A 26,414-nucleotide genomic window follows, 5' to 3' on the forward strand; every position below is an offset into this window, starting at 1 on the left:
TCTGAGTATATTTTGTCAGATGTGGGTTATATAGGTGTATGTTACTTGCTGAATGAAAAAAAACCCTCATTCCATTTCCATTTTTCTGATTTTTTTTTTGCTTGTGTTTTCTTAAAACCACAAACCAGTCCTTGTGATTTTAAATGCATGTTCATCCAGCAGGCACCATGAGATCCGTGAAGATTTTCATCTACAGGAAAAAAGCGTATCTTAACATGAACTGGTGAAAAAAAGGTGGAAGGTAGCAAAAACTCAGGCTAGAGAGACAGTTTTCAGATTACATGAGTAATGAAACCCAAAATAACTTTAGAGAGATGTTAGATTTCGGTCATCTGAAGTCTTTAAATCATGAGCGAGCCTTTTTGTTCAACTACGTGGTGTAACTTAAACCAAACAGCAGTTGTTTAAGCTTTGAATTTTCACTATGAGCTACAGAAGACACCTGCTTGCTCAGCTTGAGGCGAATGGTGTGGTTGAGTGGAGAGCCTTGGGTTAGAACGGTGCGCTGCTTTCACTGTTTCTGTGGGTTTAGCTCTTAGTTCTCAGTCCCAGGTTCAAGAGCGAGCTACCTGCTGCGTTCTACTGACTGGCTGTTCACTGGCTGCTGCAACCTGCTCCGGCTTCTCTTCAGAAGAGGATGTTGTGGGTGGGTGTTTTGTCTGGTGGACCAGGGTGACGGGATGCTCCTGACCAGTGACCCCACTGTGTGCTGGTTGTCCTCTCTTCTCACCATCTTCAGTGTGCTTTGAGGTCACTCTGCAAGTGATCCACACAGACCTCAGGTGTTTTTCCAGTTACCTAAGTGCGTCCTTTCCCAGAGCAAATCTGGTGACGGGGATAATTCATTTCAAAACACATTTTCTGCAGTCTGCAATTGTACCTTTAAAGATGGGAGAATGTCTCACAATGAAGTCTTGCTCCGCACTGATAAAATATTTCATACTACTTCATTTTATGACTAAAAAGTTAAATTCTGTTTTTTGTCATCATGGTTGATAATAAGATTATAATGTTGGTATAGTCTAACAGTTTTTGTCAAGGGTAGTCCACCAATGCTACTAGAGAGTATAGTAGCAAGCACAAAAAGCACTAAAACCATATAAAGTTTTCTACAACAAACTTTGTACAAAAAAATCAATCTGTATCAAAAAAGCATTATTTACTTAATGATTTGTGACTGAAAAAAGCCACAGGAAAAATTGCCTTATTTCAAGAGGCAATCACGAAGGCTTGAAAGTATAGATAACCTCATTTCTCCACTCTCATTTTATCTGCTTTCTCTCCCCGAACTGGAAAACTGCTGCCATAACTGTATCTATTTCCTGTAGGAGCTATTAGTCAGTAGCATTACATCCGCTTAAACGTGATCACTTTTCTCAATGTTACTGATATGCTATTATCACGTAATATTGCTCATCCATCAGAGGTTGCCGTGTTTTCTGTGCTGACTGTGGAATAGAGGAGAGTGGAAGCGTCCTCTAAAAAAAAGTACAGAGATTCCAAAATATTTCAGTAATACTCTCTCTCTCTCTTATGTTACAGAGCACAAACTTCTCGTAGTGTATTTCAAGGTTGTGACACGAAATGTTTCTCTGCTTTGAATTCCTAAGCAAAAGCACTTTAACCATCAGTTTTGAGCGTAACCATCTCAATTCCTCTTTATTTAAATGGCAGATTTAATATAAACTCCATCTGGCTTCCATAGGAAGCTTGCACAAGTCTTTGGAAATTGATTTTTTTTTTTTTTTTTTTTCAGGACACAAGGAACTGTGGCCAGGATTAGAACCTCTTCCTCCTTGCCAGATGGCAAGTTTATTGAATCTGGTTTTAACTTACTAGGGCTTAAAGGAATGAACACAGCTCGGACAAGTCACTGCTACGTTTCTACTTCAAAGGTCTCCTTCAAAATCAGCCTCTAAAGATTTATATGCAGAGCGTGGCTGTGACCTGGGTAGTCTGTTGTGAACCTCTCATCTCTTTCAGTGGTTGAAATGGAGTTAGAGTGACACAAAGCACTTCACAAAATCCCTGTAATTTCCAGATCAGCAGCGTTGGGCGCATCTTGTTACATGGCTAAATCAAATTTATAGGTTGTTTGGTTCTTTTTTTTTTTTACTTTTACTAGCTAAGTTTCTACAGTGTTGTAAAGTCTCTTCACTTGAAATACTTGTTTTCTAAGTAAAACATGAAAGTATGTCAGATCCGCTGGTATCACTTAAAACTATCCTTAGGTGCTATCCTTAATATAGAAGTATGTTCTGTACCAAAAACTAATGTGTTTGATGGACAGAACTTAGTTTCATCAGCTTTTAGGTTTGAATTGGGGAGAAGATGATCTTGCTTCTACTTAAATTTCTTACAGCAACTTTCCCTAATTTTTGAAGTGGCTTTTATGATTGTGAAAAACATTTCTGGTTAATTAGCGATGCAAATTCCAAATTATTTTATGAAGGAATCCCCCTCTCTTCTCAAAATACAAAACATTGTTTTGCATTTCTGTTATCTACACAGAAATAAAATTTTTATATTACAGGATTTTTTTCCCCTTGTTTCTGAGAGTGGAGAAGACTGCTCCTGTGAATTCATGCCAAAGAATTTCAGAGAGTCTGCAGCACAAATACTAATTTTTTCTTTCAAGTGCAGAGCAGTCAGGATGCTGACCTCTGCTGAGGTGTAGTTGCATGCAAAGTTTGAAACGCTTAAGTGGCAACGTGTGTCATAATTATTCATATGCATTATTAAACATGACTGTACATACTAGAAAGCAGTGTGTGCCCAGATTTGTGGAGCAAAGCATATAAAGATTAACACTTGTTTAAGACAAGGAAATAAATGATTACAACTCATAATAATCCATTTTTTCCCTTTTCCAGTTTCACACTTTACACATTCACACTGTTTATGTATACTGTATTTTCTATATGCTCCATTTATTGGAGGTGACTTCATGTCTCTGCTACGGTGCCCGTTCTTGCAGCACGTGATGCGTTTGTGATGCTGAGCACACAGCATCGCTCACATTAGAACTGTTTGTCCCTGTCTTAGAAATAAGGAAATAAGTAAATATTCCTCTGTCCTGTTGCTAGTATTGTATAAGCCTCATTTGTATGCATCAGTGGGTTAAATGTCATTTTTAAGTCTTAAGCAGCGAATTTTCAGTGTTGAATTTCATGTGAGGAAGTTATTATTAATTCTAGAATCAAGATTTTGTAGAAAATACCTGAGGGAGATCTGTTTGCCTGCACTGGGAATGGGCCTGCTATTGGGATATCGCCTTATCTCTCTTGTTAACGAACCAGTTTGTTAGGACTTCTAGCAATGGGTATCCATCAGGTTTTCTGGCACTTCAAAAAAGACAGAGAGGGGGACAGGAAAAATATTTGAAATTTATTATGAATGTTCAGGAATCTAACATACAAAAAAGATAGTGAGAGCACCAGAATCAGAAGTAGTAGTTTTCTTCCAGACAAAGGATGTCAGGAGTTAATGCTTTTCTAAAATTCTCAAAAAGGTTATTGTTGGCTTCCTTCTGAATTAATTACTTTGGCGCTAATTCACCTACTGTATTCCTCTACCACTTTATTCATATATTGCAAAGTATATGTAGAAAAAGTTATGGGACTCTGTAAACCTCGGGGATGTAATTGCATCCAGGGATACTGATGATGTCATGAATTGTTGCAAGGTACAGTGGTTTCTGTGGGATCTCCAAATAAAATTAGAGGTCTCTTGTTTACAGTTTGTTTGCAGTCTTCTCCATTCAGTAGAACAGTGTATGGATCCAATAACAAAAAATAAATACGTGCTGTAGCCTGATGCTATTTTGAAGATGTTTTGGCATTATAGCCCTAATTGTACTGCTGTATCCCAGTTGTATCTGGCTTGAGTTAAGCTAAGATAGTCTTATATTAGTAAGATATGGAAACTGTTGTTATTTTCATTTGTTCAGCAGAAGTGTGAGCCTTTTATATGCCTTACTCCTTATCAAATCAGATTAAATGATGCAAAATTCTGGAATATGCAAGTATTCTTTTGTATGGGAGTAAGTATTGGCTGTCAGTGCAGGTGAAGTACGAGAGTGGCAGTTCCAGTATTTCAGTGCGTGTGCACGAGTGCAAGGAGCATCACTTTGTACTTTCCTTGCTTGTGAAGCGCTCCACTCTGATCATATCTGCAAGCAGTAGAATCGGAAGGGAAGCATTGGAAAGGGGGTAGAGAGGCCACTGCAGAGTGACCTGGTGAGATGAGATCAGCTGGAGGAGCAGGCACCAAGGGCAACTTGAGCCCTACTAAATGTAAATATCTGCAGTGTTGGGGTGTGGAGGGGTAAAATTGGAGAAGAACACTGGGTCAGTCACAGCCATTGTATTAAAAATAAATGTACGTTTCCCTCCCCACTTCAGACAAGTCGGTTCTCTGCTTTCCCATCTGTCATATTTTAAATACGTATAAGACTTTCATATCAATTTTATTTAAACAACTCCCATTTGCTATACCAAAAGTATCACGCTGGCCTGGACTCCAATGTAGGAGAGGTTTTACGTAATCCAAGGAAAAGTATGTGATGCGTTTCTGTGTTTTCTCTCAGCAGAGGGTATGTTTGGGTTTCTAAAGTGTGCGATTTCATCAAAGGGTTTTTCCTTCTTTGAATATTATCTGTGAGATAGTGGAATTACACTAGCCGAAAAGCCGAAAAGCTCCGGATACAGACTGAAGTGAAATTTGGCAAGCAGAGCTTCATTAAGCGTTCTGCTTAAACTGGGCCATGTTTACAGCAAAGAGGTTTTGCTTTCAAAAAGCAGATGATTTTCGTAACTTGAGCGTAAACTATAGGCCAAATTTTTGGTGGCTATAAGTCCCTGGCTTGAGTGCAGTAAAACTATACTGATTTACGCCAGATGAGGATGTGCCTCTTTCCACACTTTCCACATCTTTTTTAATGCTTCTTTAATCCTTAGAGAACGAAGCCTCTGGATCTTTGGAAATGTATCTCTTAAGAAAATGCCACTGCAAAAACTATTTAACTGGGAGCACCTCTCCTCTTGTGTGCCTTTCTTTGCAGCTACCTTTGGTCTCTACTTCCCCAGGAAAGAGTACTCGGAGAATGTCTACATGGATCAGCCAGCAGGTACCCCGCTCCTGCGCATCCACGCCTTGAGAGATTCGCATGGGGAGGTGGCCCGCTTTCATCTGTGCCAGAATCTCATCATTTCTCGAGCAAGATCCCTTGCAAATAATTGGTTTCAAATCAGAGAGAAAACAGGGCTTCTCTACCTCAGCAAAAGCCTGGATAGAGAAGACTTTAACATGCTGCGTAAGTATGGGAAGACTGGCTTGTCTTGTTTGTTAAACCAAAGTACATTCAGATCATGAGGTTTATCCATCAGCATACAAGCATGAAATTTGGAAAAAACCCATCTGCCCTTTTTAAAATGAGAAACCAGACCCAGCGAAACCCGCAGCAAATGCAATGAACCATATGCCAAAGCAAGTGCTGACCTGATCTGGTTGCTCGCACTGTGGACTCAATATGGTGGGAAAGTTGCATTACTTGACATATTTTTTTCTGCATTACTCAGCTGTATAAGTCATAGCTTTACACTGAGATCTGCAGTTTGCTCATCTACTAATGCAAATCAAGCCAATTCCACTGTGTTAATTCTGGGCGTTTAGTGCCCAGACCAATGTTGGACTGGGTAGTCCAACAACTAAACCAGTTGGATTAGTTCAAGCTCTGATACAAACAGTCCTTGAGCTCTGGTGACATGGTTTCGCAAAGTACGTTTGCACGTAACGCCAAACGGCTCTTGGAAGAAATGGTTAAGTGTATCCCTCTCCCTCTCTTGAGGTTTGACTTTGTTAGAGAACCTTACGATTAAACTACAGAAATTAGTTATCTCAGGTTTTTCCCTTTCTTTTATGCTCTAGCAGTAAATTGGTTTTTGGTGATTTTGATCTATGAGGAAATTAGGTATCATTAGATGGTGAAGCAGGAAATGGGCGAGGAGTTAATGGCATACCGCTGTGATCAGTTGCAGAAATTCTGCTGTTGGAGAGAGTCTGTAGTAACTGTCCAGAGTTTGCAAGAGCCATATATCAACACTACCCTGTGACTGAGGTGCCTCGATGTTTCAGTGTTCAACTTCAGACACTTACTGCTTTATTTTTTAAGTGCTGAGTGCCTGATTTGTCACCCATTTTCAATGCATTTTTGGTACTTGGTGTTCGTGAATATCAGATAGCTATTTGTAGCTGAACAAAGAATAGCCACCCAGAACCTGAGGGTCTTGTTTTGTTCATATGGATCAAAGTGACCTAGTTTTCAAGTGAATAAGGTCTGTTACAGAGATGCTATCATTCTGTCTGCAGTCAAAGCAAGGTAATCAAAATAATTAAGGCTCGAGGCTGTATTAGTAGATGCCACAGGTTGATTTTAACTCCTATGTTATCTTTTGACCAGCTCTTTATATTTCAAAATGATGAAGCAATTTGTCCTCCAGGCATAAACAATTTGGGCGTATCCTCAACTGGCATAAGCTGTCAGAACACTGTGACTTAAAGGACAGCTAGCAGTTGCTATGGGTCTGTCCTGAATATTTATTGCCATTTTGCACACTTTTTTCCCTGCTGCCACCCCATGCTGCTCTAGTCCCCCGAAAAAGCAGTCCTAGCAAAAAGCTGATTACTGTTAGTGGCGTGTTTTGTGTCAGTGTCTTACAGACAGAACGCTGGCATCGTTCTGTGAGGTTCTACCATGTAAAATTGAGGGTAAGACCTATAGTTTTTTGGCTTGTTGGTGTTATTAAGACTATGTTATTAAGAGTAAGATTTAAAGTCTTCCAACCAGCAGATAACGTATTCAAAAATTGTTATATTACATAATAGGAGTATATGGTTGGTTGTGGAGTAATGGACTAGAGCACAAAATGGGTAAAAGAAATGCTGGCTTGTCTTCTATAAAATATTTCTTCTGGTGTTTTTTGTCCTGAAGCTGTAGGAAACTGGATACCATTATCAAAGGTGGTGCTGTATGTCTTCCTTTCATCCCACCCTTTCCAAGAGAAGGAATGCGACTCTGCGATGCGCACCACTGTTTTCCTCTCCTTGATCAATGCTACTGCACCAGCTTGCGGTTCCCTGACAGCAAGGCAGCTTTGCTTCACAGAAATGGATCTCTCCTTTCACATCAAGGAGAATAAACCACCTGGCACATTTCATCAGCTCCAGTTACCCTCAGTTCATCATCTGTGTCAGAATCTCAGCATTTCCTACAAACTGCTGTCAGGTAAAACTGGAACTCAGCTGCTCACGTACCAGCAAGAGATGTAACCAACTGCACTGCTAAGATCTCTTTTGTAGTAGATCCTGTAGGTTGATTCCATAAAAGAAATTCCATTGCAAACATGAACTGAGCCTGAAGATTTTGCCTTTGATACACAGAGAGGATGGGAAGGAGGACTGTCCCTTAAGGAAAAAAGATTGGGTTTAGAAGTTTGCACCTGCTAAGATCAGATCTGGAATATCCTGAGCTTTAAATTGTGCTGCTTCTAGACTGTAGGATCTTCCCATCTGTTCTGTTTTCTGCCTACCCTAGTATCACCCCACAACCTCCTTCTCTTTCACTTCTGAGTCTGCCTTTTATTACGCAGTCACGATGTCCAAATGGATTTACTGGACTGCAAAAAAGTATTAAAGAAACAAACAAAAAAAAAATCAGCGTCCTATAATGGGAAGTGACTGTCCCTATTTATGCTGTGGCTGTGTTTTTCAGCTGAAGGCGTGCCCTTCCGATACAATGAGAACACCACTGGCGTGAGTGTGACGCAGCGCCTGGATCGGGAGGAGAGAGAGCGATATGAGCTGATTGCCAAATGCACCGTGAGAGAGGGCTTCAGGGAAATGCAGGTGGAGGTGCCTTTCCTGGTGAATGTATTGGACGAGGATGACTCTCCTCCCTTCCTTCCCAATGGCACCGATACCGCAGACGCTGTCGTGGAGTTCAGCAGGAAAGAGGTAACGTTCTCCTTTCTCTAGTCCCTAGTGTAGGAGCGCAGTGGTGGGAGGAGTGATGGCAGGGAAGCGCCGTGCTCTGGGTGATGGATCTCAGCATCAAGCACGTGACCATGCTATGCTCTCCAGAGCCGTGACTAGAAAACACTGAGTCTGTAGAGTTCCTCTCCGCTGAGCTGTATTTTATTCAGACCACAAGCTAAGAAGAGTCTGGGTCAGGATTTAAACAGTGTAAAGAAATGTTAGCCATTTCCACGGTCAGGATGGACAGTTGCTAGGACTGTGGTCAGGATCGCTGTATCTCCCCATGCTGAGCTCTGCTCTGTATTTATTATGGGGTTGCTTCCCCCAGGTGACTAAAAATGAGAGTCGTTATAGCAGGTGTATGTGTGTATCCTTCCCATACATGCAAATCTAGATCAGATATCAGAACTACATTCAGAACATTTATTAGGATGCCGTACCAGTTAACAGAAAGTTAGGAGGAGCGGTCGTCTGCTGGAGACAAACATTGCATCTGCAAAGGCGTTAAAGTTTCCAGCGTCAGGCTGTTAAGCGAGAGCTCCAGGATCTTGCTTTGATGGTGCCCTCCCGAGGTGATCTTTCAAGAGGTCTAAACCCCTGGATGTCTTTGTGTCTGCTTCCTGCACACGTACAGCCCTTGCTTCAGTAGTGAAGTATGCAAGTGAGCTCTTTGGCTCTTCCCACTGGAGCAACAACCCTTTACAAGTCAATGGCATAGAGAAGGTACTTCTTTTGGGGCTTAAATGGTGCATTTTTCATGAGAGGACTTCTGTTTCACAACAGTGACAATTCGGTTTTTTGCTGTCAGATTTCCCTTCCAAGCGTGTTTTGCTTACGTTTGTGTCTGGAAGGGAAAAGAATTATTTTTCTGGGGGTTTGCTGCCACCTCCCGACTAGAACAAGTGTTGGCAAAACACCTACAAACACCTCACGTTTGCCTGATTGTAAAGCAATTCGTTTTCGCTTTTGAAAATTTTGAGATTTCGGAGTTTGATTTAGCTCTAGATGATAGAAAGCCAAGATCTGATAAAACTGCTTTATAAAGTAAAATATTCTCTTTGAAATTATGTGCCTACAAAGCGTTCAGAACAGAGTGAATTTCACTGTCACTTTGCAATGGAAAAAAAGCATTGTGTTTGGAAACTTTCAATCTTTTCTAGTAACTGAATGAACTTTAAACAACAAAATTGCTAATCAAAATTTTAAAGGCCTGATGGGTTCAGTGTCCAGGTAGAGAACAGCAATCTAGTAGACTAAGCAGAAGACAGCCAACTCAGGCCACTCCTCTAATTTCAGGTAATGTTTGACCTGTCTGAATGTATTTCCTTGTCTCTTTAAGTGCACATATTATCTGATTTTTAGTAGTATTGTAGAATAAAATTAATTTAAAAAAAAAAAAAAGAAAAAATCAAGAGCTGTGCATGGGCACTCATTGCCTACCTCAAAAGTTTAGCACTGTAATTAGACATAGACTCTGTAACAAGTTCTTTTTCACTGCCATTTTCTTTTGAGATTCTAACTCAGGTCCAGATAGGTGTGAAATAGTGGTGACCAGTGTCCTGGGTTTGGCCAGGACAGGGTTAATTTTCACCGGACTCCAGGAAGGGGCACAGCCGGGGAGTGGGGGCTGACCCCACCTGGCCAAACAGAGCCCGGTATTCCATACCATGTGCCGTCTCGCTGCGTTCCTGTGGGGGGGGTGGCGCGGCGGGGACTCACTCTCGCGGCTCGGGAGCGTGCGGCGCCGGTGCAGTCCGCGAGAGTGGGTCTGTTTTTGTCGTGTTTTCTCCTTATCTGTATCGTTGTTGTTACTGTTCCTTTTGTTTGCTGTTCTGTTAAACTGCCCTTACCCCGACCCACCGGTTTCTGCCTCTTTCTTTTCATTCTCCTCCGCACCGCGGCAGGGGGAGGGATGGCCGCGTGGCGCTTTTGTTGCCGGCAGCAGCCGAAACCAAAACAACCAGAAGCTTAAAATGAGTTTGGATGAAAGTGGGCTTGAGTGAAAGTTGTAAGGTTTTATCTGACCAATATTTGAATCTCCTAACATGTACCAGGGGAAGAAAGCTTCAAGGTCATTCAGCAATGCCATTTATTATTTCCTTCTAGGGAACTGTCCTTGCAACGCTAACTGTATACGATGCAGACACCACACCTATTTATCCCCTTGAAAGCAGCAGAAAGAAATACACAGGAACCATCGTTACTGATGATCCCTGGATAAGTGAAACGTTTCGGGTAGAGCACATCTTCAATGAAATCCACTTCAGCCCAAATGGCAGCCAAGTGAGGGGAACTCAACACGAGTACAGTAAGGTCACTTTCTTCCAGTAAAGGAGAAGTTGCTTGTTAGTAATTGACCAATAAGCTCTTGAACTTTCCTAAGCATTTTGTAAATATTGAGCCGAAGAATGCTGAGAAATGTCAAGTTAAGGAAACGTGGAGTTTTAAACACGTACTGAAAACATGGAGCTTGTGCCTCTCTGGTATAGGGAGTGTATGGGATAATGCTGTGTCTATTGCAAAGCAAGGGGTTCTGATTGTAGGGTTCTCGGCATGGCAGTTAGAAAGGAAGAGGACCTCTCCAAACATCTTGAATGGCACAGAGCACAACTCCAGAGGAGCATATTTTCATATTTAACACACCTTCTGTTTCCTGTTAGGATTAACTTTGATATGTATAATTTTGATGTAATTTGTTGGGATTGCAGCATCAGAACATACGTTTTCAGGTAATGCGGGTTGGTAATAGACCAATCTTTTCTTTTGCAGAACTGGTACTGAATAAAAGCATTTCAGTCACAGAGCATCGTTCCTTCCAGTTGGATGTTTTGGTGAACGACACAGAATTTCACGGCCCAGAAAGATCGGTGATGCTTCACTTCAATGTCTCCATCCTCCCTGTCAGCATTCAGTTTCCAAACATGACTTACCAGTTCACAGTGAACAGAAATGCTGAACGTTTTGCACAAGTAAGAACTCTGTTAATTATACTTCCACTTTGTTAGAGACAGAGCTTAGTAGATAGATCACTGGGGCGAGATGCATTAAAGCGTTGGTTGTAGCTGTTTTGAGTAGAATCGGTGAAAAATGTGGTGTCGGTATGGCTGTTGATGGAAGCAGTGGAGAGCATATTGACTGGACGCTAGCTCTCCCATCACACAATAACAGCAGAAGGGCTACGCATGGAAGTATTAATAGAGAGAAATAGAGACAGAAGGACTTGCAGCTGTGACTGGCTTAGGCATAAGTAACTGGAAAAATATCAAGGGCAAAAAGAAGAAATTTGTTCCAGCTCTACATATTCCAGTATGTTAATAGCTTTTCTCTAGATAATGGCTAGTTAGATATTAATGTGTTTCCTAATTTAAACCTTCGTTTTAGCTTAATCACCACCATTGCCATTAATAATACCTTCCAGAAACACTTTCTAACAGGTTGACATTAATCAGGTGAAAATTACAATGTAATTCCTGTGGAACATGTACATTAACAAGGAACTAGTTCAATATAATTAATGTTATGAAAGTGAATATTAAAAAAATCAGTGATGAGCCATTTTGGGGAAGCTGGTGGACAGGATACCTCATAACTAAATAAAGCTATAAAACTGCCATTGTAATTGTAGCAGAGAGGAGGACTGAGGCTAAAATATGATCATCCCAATTGCAGAGAAAACCAATTCATTAGAAGACTTCTAAGGAAGAATTCAGCTTTATTAATCTTTACGCCTCTGGTTAATTGTAAAAAGAAAGGAAAAGGAAAGTTAGATGTATTGCGTGCTCTTGTATTTAATTTGGTGAAATGCACTATGGCCTGATAGCTCTTCAGAACACGGAACAGGCCTTGCACGGCCAATAAACATGCTACTGCTTGGTCAAGGGACATTTTACCCATAGTCTGCACTGAATATCCTAAACAAGAAAAAGATACCAAGTGTGCTCACACAGGGGCTCCCTACAAAAAGCTGCTACTTTATGATGTTTTGTGATGCCTTGTAGCTGCAGCTTTTACATTTGCAGTCTGTTAGAAACCTTGGAGCATATTCTTTGCTTTTTGTGCAGATCAGATTATTTTTTATGTTAGGTTTGGTTTTTTTGTAGCACCGGATTATGAAAGCTTTATTCTCAGCGGTGGAAAAAACTTTCGCCTAAAGATAGGTGAAATTGGTGGGTTTCCCCCTAAAAGAAATAACAGCATAGGTGTGTAAGATACTCATAGTCTAGTTCTTAGCATCTAGAAATGGGCCCCAACTGTATGTATGTCACATGACTGTAATTTTGAAAAGTGTGGAAACTTAACTGGTAGGTGTGTATGAATATATACGAATTAATTGATTTTTATGTGTGTGTGTATATATATGTATACAAATACACACAGATTTTACATTTAGGTGTATGCATACAGTATTATTATGAATGAATTAATTCTGAATTAAATCTGGTTAAACCATGTTTATGTGTGCATACCTTAGACTGCATGAATGCATTTGTTTGAGGTCTGGGAGCATATCATTTTCTAGCTCCAGAATGCAGAACCGAAAAAAAAAAAATTTTGACTTTTAAAGCTGCTGGTTTTGCATGCTGTCAGGACAGTCAAACATCTGAAAAGGAATTTAAGGCTTTCTGGAACCAGTGGTGCCTCCCACTATCTCTGTGGTTTCACTGGGTGGCAGTAGCAGCAGGGAAAACTGTTTCTGGCAAGAAGGACTCCAAGTCTATGGGAAGAGATCTCTGTGCTGCCTAAACACAAATTCACAAAGAGATTTTGTTCTGATTCTTGACCAGCAAGACGCAAACCTCATCCTGGCTCTGGAGATGGTCTCCATCAGTTACTGTCATCCACTTACTTCTGACGCTGGGTTTGACTTCACAGTGTGCTCAGGTTGGAGCACAAGTCAATGGAAGCAGCTTAGTCCCCAGCACTCCACATTATTAAAGTTGTCTGCAAAATTAGCTGTGATGTGCCAGAGTAGCGAGGCAAAGTACTGGGCCAAATCAATATGAAGACTGAACTGTCTTCTTGCCCTAAGGAAAACACAAGAGCGTGAAGAAATGATTAACTGCTGGGCTGATGCCATTTGTCTATTTGAGCAGCTAAATGAATTGAATAACAGAAGCATGGCCTGATGGTACAGGCTTGCCCAGTGGCATTTAACTTATCAAAGGACTTAAAGCTCTATTGGCATTTACTGAGGCAAATGATGAATAACATCAGCTGAGATTTTTAGAGAGGTTATATGTCCAAATGTCCCTGGAATTCAGTGAAGAGGAACGTTATCGTTATCCAGACTTTATTAAACTCGGGAGCTCGAAAGATGGATTTTTCTGTTCCTGTTTCTGATAATGGTATTTCCGTGTTAACTGCTGTGTGTCTTGCAAAATGCACCTTTGTAGTTTCCTCCGCTGTGTGTTGGTGTTAGTCCTGATTACCAGGCTTTTTTTCAGCCTCCTTATGAGGAGGAGGAACTGGCTGCTGTTATCTCCTTCCCCTTGTGCTGAGCTCCGCTCCATCCAAGAGCTGTGCTGGCTCCAGAACCTGCCGTGCAGGGCAAAGTTACAAGCTTGGGCTTTACCTAGCAGAATCAGGCAAAAAGAGAAAGACTGTCTTTCTTGTGCAAACTTCTTGAGAGGGGCATTTTTAGCTTCTCTTCAAATTATACAGAGAAAGCAAAACTGGCCCATGTACTAGTCCAAGGAGAATCTGCTCTTCAGGGACCCAGAATTTATGGGGTATTCTCCATCCCCTTTGGAATTTCTGTTGATCGAAGAGGCGCCTGGAAAAAGCGGTTATGACAGAGGCGGCAGAAAGGACAGTTTAACGTAGTCTATATAAAGGTTAATGCCATGGAACATCATTATGTCCTCCTACTGCCTGAGAGAAACACCATCTAAGCAGTTGCAAAACACTGGCAGTTGCAATGCAGCACCAAAGCAAAGATGATGTGGTTCTGGAAGGGACCTGTCTAGACCTTGTGTCTAGACAGAGTTTATGAACAGCTGCAGTCTTTTCTTTAGTTCTTTTTCTTCCTGCCAGTCCCAGCATGCTGTGGAGAGATGGTGTGGAAGAAATGGTCTAGCTTCTGATTGCTTTAAAAGTCTTTGTATGTTATCCTGCCACCAGAAAAAACCAACAAAAAAACCCCAGCAAATGGTGCCAAGTGACCAGTCAGTGATGTGAATGGGAATAAGTTAGATGAAGTGGGACTATCCTATGACAAAGTATGCTTCTAGGACTGCAAAAGCTTCCTCTCTGATGTTAAATCAAGTTCATAGGAAGTGGTCTTAGTACAAAAAGCTTTTGTTGTTGTTGTTTTTACATTCTTTAATAAGAATGCTAAACCAAAGATGTACAGATGTGCTTTTACCAGAAGTGGTGTTACTTGAAAAAACATCTTAACTGCAGCATTGGAAAAGAATCCATCAGCAAGTTCCCTTCAGTGGCACCCCACCCTTCATACTGTGGCTTTCCCTGCAAGGGAAGCCAGTGCTTCTGGACCTGATCCGAATCCCACTCTTGTAAATGGAAAAAACCCAAGTGAGCTTTGGATCAGATCCTATAGGAGCTGGACAGGAGACAGGGCTTTACATTCCTGTGCTGCTTAGATAAATTGTTTCAGACTGAAGAGTTCTCTAGCATAGATATTCTGGCAGACAGAAGTTCAAATATGGCAACCCAGCATATTTTCATTTTTAGATAAAAATATTTTTAAAATTGCAAATGGGAAACAATCAGGTTCTTATTCCTTTTGAGGCTTTCAGACAACTCTGCTGGCCAGAAACTCTTTGACTGTACTATTAGGAAAATTATGTATTAGCAATTTCTATTTCTGTCGTACTTGAAAAGAGTCTCAGCTTTGTTCAAACTGAGTTATTTGCTTTCTCAAGCAAAACCAAAGTTTTTCTTACTGATCAGCCTGGGACAGAGCAGGGACTGAACTCAGACTTTCCCAGACCACGGGGTCTTGTTCTCACTGAACACTGCTGACCATCAGCAGTAGGCACCAGATATCCCTGAGTCTCTGGGTCAAGGCTTTTTTGCATTTCCACTGTTAGCTTGAAGACAATGGTAATACTTTACCTCTCATTTTTACTGAGAATAAATCACATTGATGCGTTCATGTACCGCAGTGGTAGTAAAATATCAAATCTGTAAACCCAAGATAAATGCTGAACTCTGCAAGGTGTAATATGCTCAATTTTCTTTCAGATATATTTGGGAAGCACAGATTATTTTTGATGTATGGTTTTGTTTCTGCTTTCTGTGTTTTGTTTCTGTTGTCTGTGATTTCTTTGTTGGTGTTTGAGCCTAGATAGGAAAAATCTGCATTGAAAACTGTATGAAGTTCCATGGCGTGAACATCAGCTACAAGTTACTGTCCCCCAGTGCAAGCTGCTATCCTGTCAGCATACTTCAAGGGCGAGAAGACAAATGGGGCAGCCTTTATGTGAATGATTCCTCTGTGCTACGCATCCCCGAATGTAAGGAAATACAATACACTGTTCAAGCTACAGACAGACAGAGCAGGAAACATGCAAAAACCCTCCTCACTATTGTACTGGAAGGAACTCGTAAGTACCCGAGTCAATTAGAACTATTTACGAGACTTATGAGTACTAGGTTATGCATTAGTCTATATACTGACGGCATTAGCAATGCAAACGAGTCTGAGTTATAAGATACAGATCGCAAAGTTTGCATTTTGAGTTCTGAATCAGACCTGTAGAAGAACTAATGCACAGAAAGGTGGTGTATCCTACACAACTCCTAATGTTCCTGATGATATTTGATTTAGAAGAATCTTTCTTGTGTGTCTCTGACCTTTATTTTGTATTTCACATATTCCTATGTAAGAAAAAGAAGTGTGTGTGTATATATATGAAACCACAAATCTCTGGCCAAAGTATATTTATGCAATCATCTTTCTCCCTACTTCTGACTCCATGCTTTCCTTTTTTAAAAATTTTTTTGCTTAACATTAATGTAGCAATTCCATTTACTTCATTTTACTGAGAAGTTCATAAGGGCAGAATGTTAGAAATGTTCCATGACATCCACAACAGAAGAGGATTACACTGGAAGCATAATAATTTCTCTCCAAACCATGTCACCCTTTGTGCAGAACCTTACAGTTCTACCTCACAATTGCCCATGTTCCCTTGCATCATATCATAGCACCTATGCCAGGAGCAAACGGGTTGAGGAAAAAGAAACAAAAGCCTGCAGTGACCTTTTTCCTTTTTGCACGAGCCTCGTGCTGTCCGAAATCACACATTCCTAGCTGTTGCTCTTTGGCCTGCTCCTGTGTTAGCCCAAGTATGAAGTATTTTCCCTTAATTAAAAGTTTTGTATGAAGCTGTAAGTACTTATGGTCCTCATTTTTCTCTTATCAGTATGTTAGCATATTTCTACAGTTCTGGGTATTGACAGTGTGCTATCAAGCAAAGATAACCATGCCATCATTTGTCTCTTGTTTCACAGAAGAGAAACACTTGGACTTATAATTGTTATCTAAGTTTACCGATAGTTGGGTCAGTCAGTGTTCAGTCTTTCTCTTCTTTCTTCATCTTTCTTTCCTTCCTGTCTATCCCTAAGAATGGAATTTTCCTTCTGATTTGAGCTGACTTGCTTGTGTAGTCATCTCCCTTGTCCTGCACTGACAGCAAGCACTCTTCCCCACAGTTTTAAAAAAAGAGGAGGACTGCCCGGACTCTTGTGCCGTAAGTAAGCACCATGCTGAATGTGAAGAGTGCGGTGGCCTGGGAGTGCTGACGGGAAGGTGCCAGTGGAGACAGGGGAGTGGAAAAGGTACATTTCTCTCGTGTGAAATCATGCTTCTGTTCAGTCATACTCGTGCATTTGACTTCCATAGGTATAAACTGATTTACTCTGGATGGACAGCACGATGTAATAAACTATACAGAACCCGGGGCTAAAAGAATTCATCATAATACCCAAATAAAACCTGCACTAGGAAGGAAAATGAGGTCAAGTTGGAACGGTCATTCTTGATCTTGTCCCTGGTGATGCTGAACACGATACACTAAACCCGGTCGTGAATTGGGTTTGCAGCAGTGTGACTGGAATGGGTGGTTTATGGCTTGCAAGATAATCTCTGCAACCATGAATTGAGCTTGGAACATACCAGTAAGCCTCTGGGCATGCCCCAGCAGCTGCTGGTGAGCACAGGAGCTGTATCTCTGTTAGTTTTCTGTGGTCACAGATCCAGCGGGTGACAGTACTCTTGACTCTTCCAGAACAATGCTCCTGTGCTGATGCTTTATCCCCTCAAACTGCATGAGTATCACAAATTCTCTTTGACCGCTTGTAACCTTCACGTTCAAGTATGTGTGAAATCGTGTAGAGACATCCTTGATTGTGAAAGCCACTCTTCAGTCTCAAAATGGTCTACTAGCTCCTGTTCAAGTTACTCACTGTAACAAGTGACATGCCCAAAGGGCTGTCAAAAACAGAAAACATAGTGAAAAATAGATTCCTTCTAGTTGCTTTTAGCTGTCGTCCTGCCTGTTACTTTAGGAAATGGTGTTTATATTCATAGATTTTTATTTTAAAAAGTAACCTGTGCTTTGGTGTGTCAGCGTGCACCGAGAAGATGCAGTGAGCTTTCCTTCCAAGCCTCGTGGTATTTGTGCAGCTGTTTGTTTCTGTGTTAACAGGGATCACCACAAACTATTCCACATGCACCCCGAGTATCAAGACCTGTCCGGATGGCACCTGCGATGTGGTTGAGAGCAAAGACCCGGCTGTGTGCCCCCAAGACTGCACAAGTACGGCAGCGTTTTAGGATGGGCTTTTCTGTCTCATCGCTGATCGTTCTGCTTTCTTGATCCCAGATACCTTTACAAGCTCCACATATTTAGCATCTCTGCATTGTCGTGCCTGCATTTGAATCATACAAGAGAGTTAAGGTTATGGGGACTAATCTTGTTCTTTTTTAAGCCAGTCAGCCAACACCCAATGCTGGCTGACAGTGATGGAAAGATAAGGTTTTCTCAGTAATTCTGGTTCTGCTCCCCCTGATAATTCGCAGGTAGTGTCTTTCAGTGGAGGTATTTGCTGAAACAGGTGTAGGTTTTAGGCGGGATAATGCCTTATTTCCAACCTTTAGCACAATGTGATAGAAACCATGCCTATTTGAACTCAAGTTTAAAGACGTACGAAGAAACAAATTTCAGTTTAAAGTAAATATACTTACAGAGGATCATTTGGGGAAAGGCACCTGGCCTTATTTGACAGGTGACCATCAAAATGGTTCAATGCCTTATCTATTTGAAGATATACGTGGAGATTCATATGAACAGCGGGGAAGAACTGAAATTCATTTGTGTTTTTTCTTGAACACATCTTCTACATTCTATATACCTGCTCATACCTGCAAGTTCACAATCACCCTGAAGGTATAAAGGTTAGAAAAACAGTGTATAGCATCTGAGCGATTTCAGTCTTCTATGAGGTGATAATTTTTAAGTGGATCTTTTTATCTATCAGTGTCTAATTCAAGAATAAAGACGTAGATGTTGAATAATTCTTCTGGCTCTGACGTTGTATACTCCAAGTTTATATTTTAAAATGGAGTCTTAGAGGAACTAGCATTTTCTTACAGGCTAGGACTTATGCTCTGCTATAAAATGAGTGAATAGAGAGGCATCTTTGTATTTCTTACATGCCAGAATCTGATTGTATATTGTAATGACTTTTATTGCAAAGATACTTATTTTTTTAGAGGGCATAAACACAATCCTTACAGTCCCAGAAATGCTTGAAGTGAATGCAAGTAACTTCTCTAATCATCTGAAAGAATTTCTTTATTGGTAATAACTGCAATCAGTTGTCATTCCAAGAGCGGAAATATTTGTGTCAGAGGCTGCAATGCTAAAACATGTAATGTGCAACATATGCAGCATCACATGTTTTGCTCAAGAGAGGCCTGAAAGAGAAATACTGTCATATTAGATAATAGGAGCAGGCAAGTAAGACAAGCTTTCAAGATGTTACGTATGCCTTTTTAATGCCTGAGTTGGATAATTTTATGCGTGATTTGATGCAATTCAGAACCTGGGCTGGTGCCCAAAAGCAATACATTTACAGACAAAGAAATGAGTGTGTTTTGGATGCTCAGAGGTGCAGGAGTACCATTATATCAGCTTTTACTAGCAGAGGACATTTCTTTGGGAACAGCAAGCAATAAATAAAAAGCCCTGGATGCGTTAAGATCAAAGATATTCTTTAAGTACAGACAGTTGCTACAAAACTTGTTTTTATAATTCATCTATCACTATGATGTGTATGTACTTGAGTCCCAAAGTTGCTTTCTTACACTAACGCTATGCGTATTACGTTCAAGGGCACTCAGCTGAAACAACTGGTGCTGTGGCTATGCCTATCAAATAGAGGCAACTAACTGCGTTCTAAGCAAGAGACTTTCTTGTAGTAACTAACTGCTTCAGGGCTGGTTGTAGCGTGTGAATCATTTGTAGGTGGCTGATCTTTGTAGGTTTCTCTGAACTTTGCCTTTCTGCTAATAGAAGAAGCTTCTACCTTGCTTAACATGTCCTTGTTTTCAGTGGTAGTTGGACATCGTCTTTGGTTTTGTCCAACAACCAGTGGTTTTGCTTTCTGAATTTCTGGATTTTCTATGTGGTGTGTGGGATAGAGCCACTTTTTTCCCTTTTTCTGAATGATCTTGAAGCAGGTAAAGGTCTTTCCCACCACAGCTGATGCATTAAAACGGGAGCACGTGAAATGCCACACAATTCAAAACAATATTGATAATTCTTGGAATTTCCCTACAAGCAACCCATTGGTGAAAAATACATTTTTGGGTCTCTGGAATGCATATAGGAAGCTGCATGTTTTCAGTGTACACCTGGAGTGAAAATGTACTTCTCCTTTCCCTGCTATGTAAAACCCCTTTGTCTTAATATCCCTCACTCAAGAACAGTTTAGATAGGACCTGCTCATCCCCTGCTTGCCCCTTCTACCAAGTCCATGGACCAAACATAGGCAGATATAGATAAATATATATGATTTTTCTGAGGCTAATGGACACTTTATTTCATCACCTCATCACAATAGAGGAAGTTGGCTGGTGGGGGGATAATCAAGAATTTCTGGGAACACCCACGCTTCTTCAAACAAGAAGTGTCAGCTTTGAGAGCAGTGACTCAGCACAGCCTCTTCCAAAATTAACCCGCTGAGCTGCATATAATTTAGTGGGTGTGGCCTCTCTAGAAAGATGGTCAAAATCTGTCTACTCTGCTTAAATACTCAAGTCCCCATTTCACTCCTAAAAAAGGATGTTTTGTCTTTATGTTGCCAAAAAAAATACCCTCTTGCTCAATTCACGTTGCACATCCAAAGAAATGTAAAAGAAACGGTCATTCACTCTACTATCAACTTAGATGAGATGGAGGAAAATGAGCTGAAATAAAGAGAAGACAATATTGAAAAAAAATTGTTTATCTTTTGAATCCCTTTATGGTTTGGGCGATTTTTCTGTGAGGCACCTGAACTTGCAGAACTTGGCTGGTTTCTGTCTGTACAATGCTGCTTGTGATTAACAGCACTTTATAGATTAAAAATGTCACAACTAATTGTCATTTTTATAATACATGCAGAAAGTTAGTTATTTACTTGCAAATACAGTGCAGTTATTCTGCATGAAGAACCCCTGCTTGAAATTAAGAGCGGATCATATGAGCTGCTGCACTTTTTTCCTGATATTAAATAACGCATTTTTAGATAACAGAAGATTCAGTTTTTTTATCACTTACACTTGGCACTTAGCGCTTTCACTAGACTATCCCATGGCATTTTATAGATGTGATTAAATAGCGTTATCTCCATTTGACAATGGAACAAATGATACCTAGAACAGGAATGTTTCCTAGAACCAGGAACGGAACTCAAGTCTGTGGACCACTGGTTGATACCACTAGACTGTATGTCGTCTCATGCGTAAGAAAAATACCTAAGACAATAGTAGAGGGAAACTAAAATAAGTAGACTAGAGAAGTTATTGTAGGGAGAATTGCAAAATGTAAGATGACCTCACTGATACAGAACTGTAGTGTTTTATGAGGTAACTGAGTCAGGACAGCCGTGAGATGATCAACTGAGCAGAAGTTTTGCACTGAATAATGAGATTCTGTACAAGATTTTAAAGGGTGCATGAAATTAGGAAAGTATCCCAATGATGCAACGCAAATAGAACTATTATATTTTTTTTATTATAGATAAATTTTAATCGAGAGTCTTCTGTAATGGGAATAATTGCTAACCAGGGCTAATGTTCAAGCAGTCCAAGGTCCTTTCATTTGAGGATCTCGGAAATTTCAGAATTAGCCTTTTCTAATTCTCGGGAATCTCTTGTCATTATTGCTGTACTGTGCTTCCCTGTCAAATTTCAGATGCATACTAGGATAAATCCATGGAAGACTTTGAGCCTTATTTTTTTTTCCTTTAGCTGCATGTCAGAATCTTAGCTTGTGTCTGTATTTCATTAGGCGGAAACATTATTGGTGGTCATGGGAAAGGCATTGGAAATCTTGGAATTAAGTCAGGACATGGGATTTGTTACTGCTTCCCAAGACAGAACTGTTATTGTGAGAAAGATGATATCAAGGGTAAGTCTTAACATTATCTATTGTTCTCATATTAATCTTTTCCTCTGTTTGTATCTACTATCTGTATATATACAATGATCTAAAATTGTGGGCATGTGAATAAGGAATATCATTGGTTAGAGACTGCTAATACAAAATTAATTAAGAACTGTCACCTTCACTTCTCCTATGGAGCCTGAAAATCTCTGGAGGGGGGTTATTTCTATCCTTGGCTAAGGATTCTTTTTTATCCACTACTACATGACAAACGGGTCCTTTGATTTCCAGCAGTATTTGCATTTCAGTGAGACTCACCTGGTATTTGCAAAGACAGCCAGGAGAATTAGAACAACAACTTCTATTACTTTCAAGTAATTCCAGCCCCCTAATCATTTCTAAAAATCTCGGCTTCAGAATGTCAGAGATAGCCAGCACACATTGTGTTTTAGGAGGAGTGGATTACTTTTTTCATTGACCTTTGTTTAAACAGAAAAGCTCTAGACAGTTGTTTGAAAAAGACTGATGAGGATTAAATACTGTTGGGATTTTATTAAAAAAAATAATCTTTATTATTGCTAATAATAAATATAACATGAAATATTTTGCATCTTTAAAACTGCATTGTTTGGGATCTACCTCAATTTACTCTTCTGAGTAAATTTTCGATAAGCATAAGAAGAAAAAGAGGAAACCTAAAGCTTCTTGCTTTTGCTTTTTTTTTTTTCTTTTATTTTTTTTTGATCCCAGAAAGATACTGTGCTGTTTCCACTTATTTCTGGGGTATAGTTTGCAGATGTAGCCAAATTAACTATGTATCTGAAGTCAGGATTATCTGAGGAGCAACAGTGCAAGGACTGTATTTTGGATCTCTCTGTTTCTTCCGGAAGCGACTCCCTACAGATGCTGTCTAGGGGCACACAGGCTTAAAAAAACTTAAGTTTTGAAAGTAAAACACTAAAAGTGCTTCTGCAAAAGGGGAAATAGTAAATGGGGAGGAAAAAATGCATATTATTTTAGAAGCAGTTGCAGCATTAGGCAATGTTTTCAGAAAGAATTATTTTGTTAAGTACAAAGCAGAAATATTCCAAGTTTCCTTATAACCTAGAAAGTTGAAGAGAAATATTCTTTAATGTCTAGCAATTGACATAATGAATTAAATGCACATTTGAAGATTTCATCTGATGGGTTGAATAGCTCTAACATAAACTGTTGTCCACAAACAAAATTTAGTCATATGTCTTCAGAGAGATAAGTGGTATCAGAAAATACATGAAAGACAAGTGTCAGAAGTAGCCTACATCTCTAAAGATAAGGAATATGGGGTCAAGCCTATCCTTACACTTACACAGGCATTTAGGCAAACAATTACCTGCTGGTGTCCAAAATAAAAAAAAAAAAAAATTGGTAGATGCAGTGGGCATATTTGCAAATTCTCAGATTTCATTAGGAATTAGCTGTTAGGTTTTCCTCTAGGTTTTTAAATGATTTTGAATTCTGTTTCTGTGATGCCCCTGTGTGTCATGTGCACTGCCCAATCGGAAGTAGGAGAAAACAAGCAAAGTTCTAAGCAGCTCTTCTTGGTCCGCAGAGCAACTGTGTGATGAGGTGTGCAAGACGGTGATAGCAGGGGCAGTGCTGCTGTCCTTCATCATCTCCGTGCTGCTTTCTTCCTATTTCATCCATCGTTACCACAAGAATTCTCCAAAGCCACCTATTGCGTCTGCAGAAATGACGTTCCGGCGCCCAGCCCAGTCCTACCCCATCAGTTATTCTTCCACTAACGTCCGCCGGCCTTCTTTAGATTCCATGGAGAACCAGGTGTCCGTAGACACCTTTAAAATACCAGTAAGCCTGACCTACTTTGCTTCACATTCTCTTTTTCTATGTCTTTCTTGCTCCTAAAGGATGTTGTTTATGCATGAAGAAAATGTTATGGAAATGCACTCTATTCACAGAAATTTCCAACTCAAATAACTAAAACAGAAATCGTGTACAGGCAGGGAACTGAAGATACTTAACAAGTAATTGGATAAACCATATATTCTTCTATTTTCGTTATGTTTTAATATAATGTAACATCTTAGGCCTAATTTGAGCCAATGTTATTTTCTAAATGCAACTCGACATCTGGAAGAAGTGTGGTTTTACTTTGTCTAATTAAATACTGACAATCAGTAGGTTTGTAGTCTCTGTGACGAGCCATAGTATCACAACAAGGGTAAGTTTAAATCAATATAGACTGTAGGTGGCAGCTGGAGTGTGAGTTTTACCCACATTTTAAGTTTTTTTGCCCAGTCACATTATCATACCTGTAATCTAGGGGTTTTTTGTGTTGAAACGCATACTATCCAGGATGACTCCCAGCTTGTGTGTTTTCATGGACCAACACAGCAGAGAAACACTGCCCCTTTATATGATGTATGTGGCAACATCAAATCTATTTGGATGTTATATACTGAGGTCTTCACAGACCTTGTGCTCCGTTTGCTTTAATTTCTTGTCTGGTTTGTACATCTGTCATCGTTTTGCAACTCTAAGGCTTAATAACGCTAATTTCGTAGGAGGTTTGTTGTCTCTGATGAACTCTTAAGGGAAAGCCTTATTCCATGAGTAAAAGTGATTTACTTCTCTGTGAAGTCCAAGGTCAGGTATCCTAGTTATTCTGAAAGGCAAGCGTTTATCCTGTATCACTTCATGTGTCATTTGTATCCCATTTCCCAGACTTGTAAATATAATCCGTTATCCATAGATTACACATACAGCCTGTTTTGATGTAGGCGATTTCAAGGTAATGGAAAAACACTTTCAAGATACCTAGAGATTCAGCAGCTTTTATAGGAATTCACCGATACTGATAAAAAGAGCAACCAAACATTGTACACCAAAGTGTACCTATTCCTGAAGCACGTTCTCCTAGTGAATGTTAATCTTTGGGTGCAGCTAGATAATCCTTTCCTTGCTTCGACTTAGAGTTCCTTTTCTCTCCTGCAGGAAGATCCAAAGTGGGAATTCCCTCGGAAGAACCTGGTTCTGGGCAAGACTCTTGGAGAAGGAGAATTTGGAAAGGTCGTCAAGGCAACAGCATTCCGACTCAAGGGAAGAGCTGGCTATACCACTGTGGCAGTGAAAATGCTAAAAGGTGCATTCACAGCTGGGTCTGAAATGGTTTGAAATATATTTGTTGTAACCTCAGAATGGATTTTAAGAGGAGCAAGCATGAAAGTAAAAGGTCAGCTAAAACCATCCATTGTCACAGCTTCCATTTTTCCCAGCATTCCGTTACGTTCTGATAGATTTCTTACTTGAGGAGCTAGCATCACATTGATCCAAATAGGGAATATCCACAAATTCTAATTCATGATGTCCAAGGAGTCTCTGACTTAACATCACAAACGTGTTTAATTTTGTTTGGGATTGGTGGAAATACTGCAAGGGCTTGTGCATAGAATCATGGAATCATAGGTTGGAAAAGACCTCTAAGATCATGAAGTCCAACCGTCACCCCAACACCACCATGCCTACTAAACCATGTTAATTTGTTAAAGCTTTCTGATTATTTTTCCTCTACCCAGTTTTCTTTAACAAAGCTTTTTAAATAAAACGTGTTATAATCATGTCAAGAGACATAATAGGCCTATGAAGTTACTTTTCTGATTGAGAATTCTATCTACTTTTATACTTTCCGATCTGCTTTTCAATTACTGGGAGCCCTGCCAAACTGGCTTGAATAGCCCAGTGCTGTCTCCTGGTGTCTTCAGTTTTCTCCAAGACGTTAAAGCTAGGGAAAAAAACGTATGCCTGGATAACATTGAGATTATAATGCAATACCTTGAGCTCTTCTCCGTCTCTGTTCACTAGTTTTTCAGCCCCAAATATACCTGCTTCTTTCCCACATAATAATGGGATAATTTTTTCAGTCCATTATTACCACTTTTCTCGTATGAATTAAATTTGACCTCCTGCAGGATACAAATGCCCTCCTTACAATAAAATTACAGGGGAAAACACCAACCAATATGTAAATAGACATTATTCGCAATTTGTAAAAACAAAGGGCATAAAGCTTCAGAGCTAATTGTCTCCATTTGTGCACTGTCGAAGTTAGTTTTCCCAGCAGACAAACAGGCACGGTACATGGGGAACTTTGTTCTGTTCTTGCACATGCTACACAGCTCCAGACCTAGAAAAACAGGACTTTCTCGCAGGCATTAAGTTGACGTTGTTCACTTTTGTTCTAGTTAAGTGCATATTTTTTTGTAGTCCCTATCGGTAGTGAGGGACAATCGGATATTACCCTCCCTGGGGTAGATGACTCTGAAGTCTGAGTGGAGGTTCAGACTATAAGATTATACTTGGCAGATACGAACATATAGTACTGATACAAACTTACAGTAGAACAGAATAAAAAAGGATCATGACCAAGGCAAACTATTAGCACATGCATTTTAAATGGATATGTAAATAAATCCTTGCGTGCTTTCAGCCTTTATGGAAAAACATCACTAAGGTACGAAAGAGCAGAAACAGAGCTTGTTGTTTATTAGCCTTAGGTAAAGGTGACCACATACTTGTCAGCTGCCCAGTAACAACACTCTGTAGGAGCTATCCAGGCAGGGTCTGTGCATCCGAGAGATGAAGGATGAGGTAGAAAAAGGCTTATCTCTGACCTACGGTGTCTTTATGGCTGAAGATCTCCTTCAAGCCCCAGTGCATTCAAAGAGGAAGTTTGTTAGTCAGAATTCTGCAAAAACAAAATGC

The 26,414-nt window shown here is 40.1% G+C and overlaps 1 protein-coding gene across 3 annotated transcripts in view; it reads left to right on the forward strand.

The window, feature by feature from the left end:
* RET (ret proto-oncogene) overlaps positions 1–26,414 on the forward strand; it is an 85,116-nt gene that overhangs the window by 41,248 nt on the left and 17,454 nt on the right. Inside the window, exons 1-12 of one of the 3 annotated variants that reach the window (XM_075422967.1) lie at positions 1,834–1,895; positions 5,063–5,314; positions 6,992–7,285; positions 7,772–8,013; positions 10,141–10,342; positions 10,804–11,003; positions 15,344–15,602; positions 16,714–16,839; positions 17,709–17,819; positions 21,558–21,677; positions 23,245–23,501; positions 24,648–24,795. In XM_075422967.1, the coding sequence (XP_075279082.1) occupies positions 5,113–5,314; positions 6,992–7,285; positions 7,772–8,013; positions 10,141–10,342; positions 10,804–11,003; positions 15,344–15,602; positions 16,714–16,839; positions 17,709–17,819; positions 21,558–21,677; positions 23,245–23,501; positions 24,648–24,795 (2,161 nt within the window). In that variant the 5' untranslated portion in view covers positions 1,834–1,895; positions 5,063–5,112. Of the gene's footprint in view, positions 1–1,833; positions 1,896–5,062; positions 5,315–6,991; positions 7,286–7,771; positions 8,014–10,140; positions 10,343–10,803; positions 11,004–15,343; positions 15,603–16,713; positions 16,840–17,708; positions 17,820–21,557; positions 21,678–23,244; positions 23,502–24,647; positions 24,796–26,414 lie in introns of those variants that run through there. The other 2 variants (XM_075422966.1, XM_075422968.1) reach the window with 2 other exon arrangements.

This window comes from Opisthocomus hoazin, chromosome 6 (assembly GCF_030867145.1).
Source record: "Opisthocomus hoazin isolate bOpiHoa1 chromosome 6, bOpiHoa1.hap1, whole genome shotgun sequence".
Lineage (NCBI taxonomy): Eukaryota > Metazoa > Chordata > Aves > Opisthocomiformes > Opisthocomidae > Opisthocomus > Opisthocomus hoazin.